The 8,434-nt window shown below is 35.6% G+C and overlaps 2 protein-coding genes and 2 long non-coding RNA genes across 6 annotated transcripts; 3 read left to right on the top strand and 1 right to left on the bottom strand.

Annotated features, from left to right (window-relative positions):
- Positions 1–1,837: 1,837 nt before the first annotated feature.
- Positions 1,838–5,813, bottom strand: LOC114872989 (leucine-rich repeat-containing protein 58). 2 transcript variants are annotated; one of them, XM_029180808.2, is made up of 6 exons: positions 5,539–5,813; positions 3,885–3,991; positions 3,274–3,755; positions 2,981–3,197; positions 2,658–2,847; positions 1,838–2,361 (listed from the first exon to the last, which is right to left on the bottom strand). In XM_029180808.2, the coding sequence occupies exons 3-6, from the start codon at positions 3,744–3,746 to the stop codon at positions 2,198–2,200; spliced, it is 1,044 nt and encodes a 347-aa protein (XP_029036641.1). In that variant the 5' UTR covers positions 3,747–3,755; positions 3,885–3,991; positions 5,539–5,813; the 3' UTR covers positions 1,838–2,197. The 2 variants fall into 2 exon arrangements, with proteins under 2 accessions (XP_029036641.1, XP_029036632.1); XM_029180799.2 differs by lacking the exon at positions 3,885–3,991.
- Positions 3,694–4,289, top strand: LOC114873024. Its single transcript, XR_003788847.2, has 2 exons — positions 3,694–3,786; positions 3,917–4,289. It is a non-coding gene; the product is annotated as an uncharacterized LOC114873024 (long non-coding RNA).
- LOC114873029 lies at positions 5,020–5,537 on the top strand. Its single transcript, XR_003788848.2, has 2 exons — positions 5,020–5,173; positions 5,325–5,537. It is a non-coding gene; the product is annotated as an uncharacterized LOC114873029 (long non-coding RNA).
- A 139-nt stretch (positions 5,814–5,952) lies between the features above and the next one.
- On the top strand, positions 5,953–8,265 carry LOC114872935 (mitochondrial ribonuclease P catalytic subunit). 2 transcript variants are annotated; one of them, XM_029180704.2, is made up of 4 exons: positions 5,953–6,084; positions 7,292–7,520; positions 7,596–7,726; positions 7,803–8,265. In XM_029180704.2, the coding sequence occupies exons 1-4, from the start codon at positions 6,065–6,067 to the stop codon at positions 8,122–8,124; spliced, it is 702 nt and encodes a 233-aa protein (XP_029036537.1). In that variant the 5' UTR covers positions 5,953–6,064; the 3' UTR covers positions 8,125–8,265. The 2 variants fall into 2 exon arrangements, with proteins under 2 accessions (XP_029036537.1, XP_029036535.2); XM_029180702.2 differs by having other exon boundaries at positions 6,048–7,213.
- Positions 8,266–8,434: the final 169 nt, after the last annotated feature.

The raw sequence follows: 8,434 nt of genomic DNA, 5'->3' as shown, positions 1-8,434 counted from the left end.
GCTTGGCTCTACGAACCGAGTATAGTCGAATCGAAGTGACAGATCGGCTAGAATTAACGCTTGGCAGAGACTACACCGCGTGTCGGCTATAGTCATTTAGATAAGACTATAGTTAACGGGTCAACCAACTTTGTAACTGACTATAATTCACCGTAAATCGTTGCAAGTTCCAATTACAAAGAGTGGATTGATTATAGTCACTCGATAGTCACTTATTACTGACTATAACTTCCTACACTAACTGGATGACTATACTCTGGACGTTATTGCGGTCATTCGTGTCCAATTATAGTCACTCATCTGTGACTATAATCAGTTACCTCTATGAAGAATATAATTAAGAACTCCTTCAGTTTATCTGTTAACTATAGTCATCGTCGTTGGACTGTTTTCAGGGACTGTAACTCGACTATAGTCGATCACTACTATCCGCTTAGTTAAGCCAGCAGTTGAGGATAGTCAACGATAAATACATATAGAGAAGGACTCGTTGACTATAATCAATCGTGTCTCTATGCTTTACTTAAGCTCGCGTGCCGACTATAATTAGCAAAGCAGCGCACTTTGTCCGCTTACCGGCTATAGTCGATGGCTTCAATCCGATCACCATCGACGCGTACACCTGTTTAGTGAGTTGATGATATAAAAATTAAAAAAAAAAGCAAAAACAAAATAATGAAACTATCGGTAATTCTAATGAGTTGTAACAGCCTCTCGTTTTTACTTGTACATGTTATTTAATGTAAAGTAAAGTGAAGAATGAAAACGTCCATAATCCACGATTTAATCATCGTCAGTACTATACACCATGAAAAAAAAATTAAAAAAAAAAAATAATTAAAAAACTGTACGCCATACCGTGACAGGGCTACCGTTACTCACAACTATATTATATTAGGGAAAAAGAAATTGTGTTTATATATACATATTACTTATATACATAGGTACTATCGCGGATAAGCAGTTGGACAATGACTTAAAATCGAACACGAACGAGGATTAGCGTAATTGAAGACGACACGGTGAATCGAGGTGAAAGGAAGAAATAAAAAAAAAAAAATGAAAAGAAAGGATTAATTCCGTGTGGCTGTGCGAGAGATAAAATGGAGTGCCTGATGCGTGCGAGATTAAAAAAAAAGACAGTACTTGTACGTGATTGCCGGGTAATGAAAAGACGAAGAGTTTTAGTGGTTGGTAGGTATTAAGGGTGGGGTTTAAGAGAATCCGAAGCATGTACATACATATATATGTATGTAATGTATATATACAGAGCGCATATATATGGATATGCATATGTATGTATAGGTAATTAACGCGGCGACACTATATGCGTTATGCAACAAAGTAAAGAAAACAACAAAAAAAAAAATTAATAATAATAACAAAAAATAGCTCTTGCTACGATTGCTATATTCACGAGATTGTCACCTGACCTCTTCGAGTTATTAAAAAAAATAAATAAATAAATAAATAAAACGATGTTCTATGCAATCTTAAAATGACAACCGACGAACAAGACGAGCAACATCGTTCGCTTCGCTATCGTTCAATTGTCGGATGTGTTTTCAGTTTTACACGGTTCGCATTGAGAACCAGCCAGATATCGGTAACTGTAGAAATATCAATGGATGTGTTTTATGCGAGGATCGAATACCTCCGTTTGTACGGGGGTCCTTTATGATATTATTATTATTATTATGATTCTTATTATTATTATTAATTATTATTATTATTGTAGATTTTGTGGTTTATTTAAGAAATAAAACGATAACGTTAACAGACTAAGATTTCATTAGAAGAGAATTGGAGGGAAGGAAAGTGTCGAGCAACACACGAATCAACTCAACAACAAGTTTATTTTTGTAAAATACAAATGGTAAATATTGGAGATAAATGGAGAGATTTCTTTCAGATGGAGGCAATCCTTGGGAAAAGTTCAAGTTCCAAACGCGACGTCTGGATGATTGAATCCAACAAGAATAGTCGTTGGGATTCAGGAAACGATTGTCTAATTCCATTAGTATAACTGGTGTAATTAGTTTCCGATGCGACTGTCGACGACGGCGTTTGTCAAATGTCGAATTTGAAGAAAAGAGAATTGAGACCTAACTCGAACATCCAACACTGATCCTTTCCCATCGTTTTTCAAACGCATGATCATATCTTTAAGATGAAAGGAACTATAGCGACTTATTCGTCAACCGAGGAGAACTTTCCTTATCATGGCGCCGCTGACCACTTCGTCGCCATCACGCGACTCCACGCACTTCCTGCTGCAAAGGTACTGCAACAATGGCAGACGATATTTGCCACAGAAATCGACGAATTTCACGTGTTCCACTCTGTTATAGAAGAATACACCTAGAACAGAAAGATCAACAGATTGAAATCATCAAACGACATACCCTGTACGAATGATAACTATTAACGCAGCTCCACAGTGATTCAGAAAACAACAATCAACGTGACAGTCTTCGAGTATTATCGCATGATTTGTGAACTTCTTTTTTATCATCGTCTCGCATACTTAAAAGAATCGGGTTCGATACAATGGTGGTGGTCGAACGATGATGCACGCGATGGTAATAGAGTAGAATCACTGTCGCTGCGATTGTTACCGATAGACCTTTGAACTTTGAACACAACTAGCCGCTGACCTTTACACTTCGGATTGACGCAACGATGACCGCTGTTTAGATACTCCACTAGGTTTTTCGGTAAACTCTCCTCGTCGTACCGAATGTCGGCAGTCTTGATCACTCTGGCAGCCAGTTCCAGAAGGGATGGAGGATTGTGCGTCATGTCCGATACGAATCTTACTACCAGTGGATTATCTCTCAACGATAACTAGATGAACACAAGATAAACGAATCGTTAGTTTAATATTCGAGTTCCTTCAGTAATGACGCACCGGGTGTGTCATACGCTGTTCATACAACAGAACGCACCAGGTGCGTCCTATGTCTAAATAAAGTGCTACCTCGGTTAAACACTTCAAAGTAATAATTTCAGTCGGCAGTGTTCTAAGTCTGTTTTTATGAAGCAACAACGATTTCAGGTTCGTCAGCTTCGCTATGGAGCTAGGTAAATTCTCCAGCATGTTATCGCATAGTACCAACGCCTGGAGACACTTGAGCTCGCCTAACGTGGATGGAACCTCCGTTAGCCTGTTGCCTCCCATCGATAACACTTGCAATCTGAAAAAATACCACGAACCCTTTGTCCCGGGAATACCGAGTCGGCTATTCAACGTTAAGTAAGATCGTTTCGAACCTTTGCAATTTCCAAACATCCTTGCTAACGTCACTGATGTAATTTCCACCCAGGTAGAGGTACTTCAGCTCGGCGATTTCGAGAATTTGATCCGGGAATTCCGTCAGTCTATTCCCACTGAGATTCAACTCCCTGAGACCCGACAGATTCTCGAAGCATTTCGGCAGAGAATCGTTTGTCAGGTTGTTGTGTTTCGCTACCAGACAGGACAACGGGCAGTCCCCAAGGAAATCCGGCAGCTCGTTCAAGCCGCAGTTCGATATGTCCAAGGAATTTAAGTTCGTGAATCTGACGATGTTCTGCGGAATGTTGGCCAGCCGGTTCTGGTGGAGCAACAGCGTGTCCACTTGCTGAGGACACTTGGCGTTCACGAAATGGTCGTTCAACACCTGGGTGTCCAGCATCAAGTAGGACAGATCCAGCGTCTTCGCGCTGGAATCCGAATCGCTCGAGTCTGACGTGTAATTCTCCATGAATGGCGGCTGGAAATTTGTGAAAACAATGTTAGAAAAGGTATTTCTTTATAACACTGTTTCAAACCTCCAGGTGTAACTTATATCCGTTACACTTTATTATTTTAATAATTTATTAACGATGCTCAAATGGTTTACCTATACTACTGAAATTTATTTAATTTTCTCAGCGAAGTAAAATTTGTACTCTTCCCCTTGCCACGGACAGAAGCACAAGGAAGTCGAACGTTCCAGGAAGAAGAAGTCTAAAGAAGTGAACTCGGTTGAAAAAGCAAGTAACCGTACGATATTTGCTCGATTAAACAAAGAATTTTTGTTCAATTCAATTTCTTCGTTCGTCGGCTTATCACTTGTACACGCAAACACTGTGTGTGCAAACAGTAATCACGACGAATTTTTATATAGAATCCGATGCCAGTTCCCCACCGATATTTAAGTCACATTTTACCGATCTATCAATCGGATATCTTCTCTCGTGTGCATTGCATTGGAGATAAGTGAAATTGGAAACGTTCGAAATGATAAAAAAAAATGATATTTCAACGATGCTTATTTATTATTCATTGATTTTTAAACGGCACCGTTCGATAGATATATTTAGATAAATTATCACTGCTAGCAAAGCATGACTAAACAAATAGGCAGGCAACAACTTTCATTAACTTATTTATCAACGAAGACGCTTTGCATTTCGTTAGAAATAAAAAAAAGAAAAATAAATGATAAGCATATTTATCGGCAATGACTGGCGTTATGTCGATAAATATGATAGATCCTTCAATTCCAAGAAATCATTATCATAGTCGTTTGATATTCTAAAAAATTTTATTGGTCAGGTAGCATCATTTTCCTTGTATTGTTTCATGATATACAAAATTTGTTTATCTTTATTGCTTTTATATCTAATGTTACATAAATGCATGTATCTTAACGATGCCGATAACAACGATGAAATTAATACTAATTTCATGATCGTCAATCGAAGTTGATTCGCAAAAATGGCACACAGTTCAAAGGTGGTCTAATCTTGAACTATCTGAACTCGCTCGTATTTAATGTAATTGTAAAAAGATTTCAAGATCATTCCGTTTCGTTGTTCAGTATATGTTTTTAATATTGCAGCTGCGTTTATGGTATCGCGATAAGTCATTCACGTGTACATTACACTGTGTATAATTAAACACAGCAGTTCCATACGAATCGTGCAAATGATCAGACATTAAAGGATTTACCATATTGAAATTGTATTGATAAAACACTTTTTTGTTTCAGATAAAGTGTCAATGCTTAACGTCATTAAACATGCTATAATGAAATAATGAAAAATCTTTCTACATTGAAATAGCATGGATAAAACTCTTTGTTGAAAGTTTAATTTTGTTTTGAAATCAATCGAGACCGTCGTTAGAATCGTTGGTCAAATCAAGGTAAACGATAATCGATTCGTGCTATATATATTTTTTCAAATTATGACTTTAATTGCAACGAAGTGTTCTGTTCTTAACGAGCCACTGTATATGTAAACATTTTTCCGATAACGGCAATAATTCAGACAGATAATTCTTCTACGCTCTGCAGAGGCTACCGTGTTATCAAGGACAAATTTACACGCACAAAAAGAGTTCGTGTCGGAGGATCTTGAACCTAAGTGTTCTCACGTGACTTCCGCTAATATCAAGAGGGAATCATCAAAACGGGCTTATGATATGATTAAAAGCGACTGTCAGCGTTATTTCCTGCGATTTTACTTTAAATAATTTCTATAGTGTGGGATAACCCGATGCGACCTTACCTAGATGTTATTACACTTTTCCTTGATCGTTACAAAACGTTTCCCCCCTTTTTATTCTTTGAAAAATCGTTCAGAATTTCGCGGTACACTCGCTCACTGATCACGAGAAAACTGGGGCGCACGATCAGCTCGAAATGATGCATGAACGAGCGCGAGATCGGAGACTGAACTACATCTTCTGCTATCAGTTCCCTTTATAAGTTGCTTCAGAAACACTTGTCATCGCGAACGAAATCACACAGTGCTGTTATAATAAAGCGAGAGACGCCGTTGCAGAAAATTTGGATTATTAGTCGGGAGAATGTTTATATTGTATGGAGTATTCGGAAACTCAACCTAACCTGAATTTACTGAAGCAACTTTTTATACCGCAGTTCACCAGAGTCCATAACTGCGAAAGACCAATTTTCGTTCTTTGCGCAGCTCCAGTACGCATCTTCGTCCTGATTGGCGATACTCCCAAATGAAGTGCGTTCCCCCACCATCTTCCAACTTGCGCGTCACATAGTCGCAGTGTGTCGCAGTTATGGACTCTGGTGAACTGAGGTATATATGTATTTTGTGTGGACGGGTAACTTCGTGTTTGCCTATAAAAAAAAGTATTATGATAGAACGAACAGCAATACTTAAGAACGATTGTCTTAAAAATATGTGAATAAATATATTTCCGTTGAATAAGGATTAGTTTTTGCTCTCTAAGGGTTGTATATAGATTGAAATTTGAGGGTTATATTTATACCAGAATGATCACGTGTGCTTTCTAACCTATATTATACTGATACAGTAAATGGTGAAATTTCGCGTTTTTAATGTTTTTAATTACCTTGAGATTTATTTAAATGGCGATTTTCAACAAGGTCTTATGTTTACGTCAATTACAATATTTATACATAAATGTTAGAAGGTTGTCTAACTACAACAAACAAGCCAATTATCGATTGTATGATGATTTGAAAGCCAAATTTTCAGATATACTAATAAAACCCAATAATATATCAAATGAAACCTGGGAAAGTATAAGAAAATATGGAGTGGAATTAACTAGTCGTAATGCAGAGATTGTTGATTCTATGATTTTACAAATATTTATAACAGAAAAATGTCCAGACGCAGGATTGAATTATTATAAATTTCTAAAAACCAATAATTATAATTGTTCTACTACTGTTGTGAAACATTATTTGTTATTATATCAATTAAAGGAAACACTTACAGATGCAGAGAAAGCACATATTTTAAACCTTTGCAAGGAAATTAAAGAGCAGCATAAACATCTACCTTCATTTATAGCTGAAATTATTACTCAAAGCTTATGTCAAATAGACAAATGGGAGGAAGCCATTGAAACTATAGAACAATTTGAAAAACATGATTCAACATTAATGAAATCTGCGTATCATACAGTGATTGAATATTTATTAAAAAATAATAAACCAAAGCTAGGATGCAAATATATGTTTATTTATTTACAAAAAGGCGTGCGCTTTGATGATAATGTATACAGTCTTTATTTAAAATATTGTTTACAAGAAAAAGATACATTTAATAACAGAATTGAGAAATTATTTTCATACTGGAGGAAATATGGTGCTATACCAACTAAAGAAACTATAGATGAATGCATAAAAGCTTGTAATGAAGCTGGTTGGTCAGCACAAATAGTAACTGTATCAAAGTAAAAAATTCTTTCTGAGTATTTGCACAGGCACTTTTAAAAGTTGTATATTTTATTTAACTTTTATTTTTCATTTAGCTTACAATGTAGTGCATGTCATGAGATGCTAGAGGAAACACAGTTGTCTGAAAATGAGATCAAACGTTTGTTTGAAGCAGTAAAAAGTAATGTAATTACTGATAATGCATTTAAGGTATCTGACCCACAAGAATTGAAAAAGTTTGAAGAATTTATGATGCATAACAAACCATATGACTTTGTTATTGATGGATTAAATTCTGTGAAAATTATCAATAGTACGAACGACGTAAGAACTAAATTTATTCATAGCAATAATGTATTTTACTATAATATAAATTAATTGATTATCTATATATTTCAGTTCGAGAGAATGATTAGAAAGTTAAAAAATAAGGGCAAGAGAATTCTTGTCATTGGAAGATATCATCTAAAGAGATCAAGAAAAATAGTAAATATGAAAAATGATGCAGATTTTTTCTTTGTGAATGACATGTAAGCGTTATAATAATACATACTATACTAATGTTTGACACAAATAGACAGCAATTATCATATTTTAATCTTCCAGGTCAAAGGATGATGCATTTATATTATATGCAGCACTTTTAAGTGGAAAGACTAATGTTATCTCTAAGGATTTGATGCATCAACATAAATTTACCTTTCATAACATTGAATTAACCATTCTGTTTAAAAGGTGGCAATTGAGACATCAGTACTTTCTTGATGTAAAATCAAAAAATTTAATGCAACTAAGATTAATACATCCTATGAGCGAATTTGCTCTAAAGATAAACAATTGTTGGCATATTCCATATAGTAATTATTCACCTCATTATTTAACCAAATATTGCACAGTTGATTGGGCTTGTTTTAAAATGCCCACTTAGTACGAGTTTGTATTTTTATAATTCTTATAAATAAATTTATTATTAAATGACTTATGACTTGAAAACGATCACAGGGAAAGCAGAAATTCTTACCATCTTAATTTTGACGATATTAATAATAAAACTGACTTAGAAAAAGAAGTTACATAATTTTCAATGATTAAATGTTACAAAACTTGGCATATTTTGCATATACCTCCTGACGTACCTCCTTGCTCTTCCTTTTTTCAATTATCAGTGCGCGTGTGGTAAAAGAGGGACTGGTAAAACAGACAAGATATTATACCGACTGTGCTCTGTACATGCAGAT

The sequence above is a fragment of the Osmia bicornis genome, chromosome 7 (assembly GCF_907164935.1).
Source record: "Osmia bicornis bicornis chromosome 7, iOsmBic2.1, whole genome shotgun sequence".
NCBI classification, from domain to species: domain Eukaryota; kingdom Metazoa; phylum Arthropoda; class Insecta; order Hymenoptera; family Megachilidae; genus Osmia; species Osmia bicornis.
This window is presented reverse-complemented; position numbering and strand designations above follow the sequence as displayed.

Coding starts and splice junctions, on each gene's coding strand:
- LOC114872989 (XM_029180808.2), bottom strand. CDS start 3,746: ATGGAGAATTACACGTCAGACTCGAGCGATTCGGATTCCAGCGCGAAG. Junction 3,198..3,273: donor GATGTTTGGAAATTGCAAAG/GTTCGAAACGAT, acceptor GTATTTTTTCAG/ATTGCAAGTGTTATCGATGG. Junction 2,848..2,980: donor CTTTGAAGTGTTTAACCGAG/GTAGCACTTTAT, acceptor GTGTTCATCTAG/TTATCGTTGAGAGATAATCC.
- LOC114872935 (XM_029180702.2), top strand. CDS start 6,378: ATGGCGATTTTCAACAAGGTCTTATGTTTACGTCAATTACAATATTTA. Junction 7,521..7,595: donor TTATCAATAGTACGAACGAC/GTAAGAACTAAA, acceptor TATATATTTCAG/TTCGAGAGAATGATTAGAAA. Junction 7,727..7,802: donor TTTTTCTTTGTGAATGACAT/GTAAGCGTTATA, acceptor TTAATCTTCCAG/GTCAAAGGATGATGCATTTA.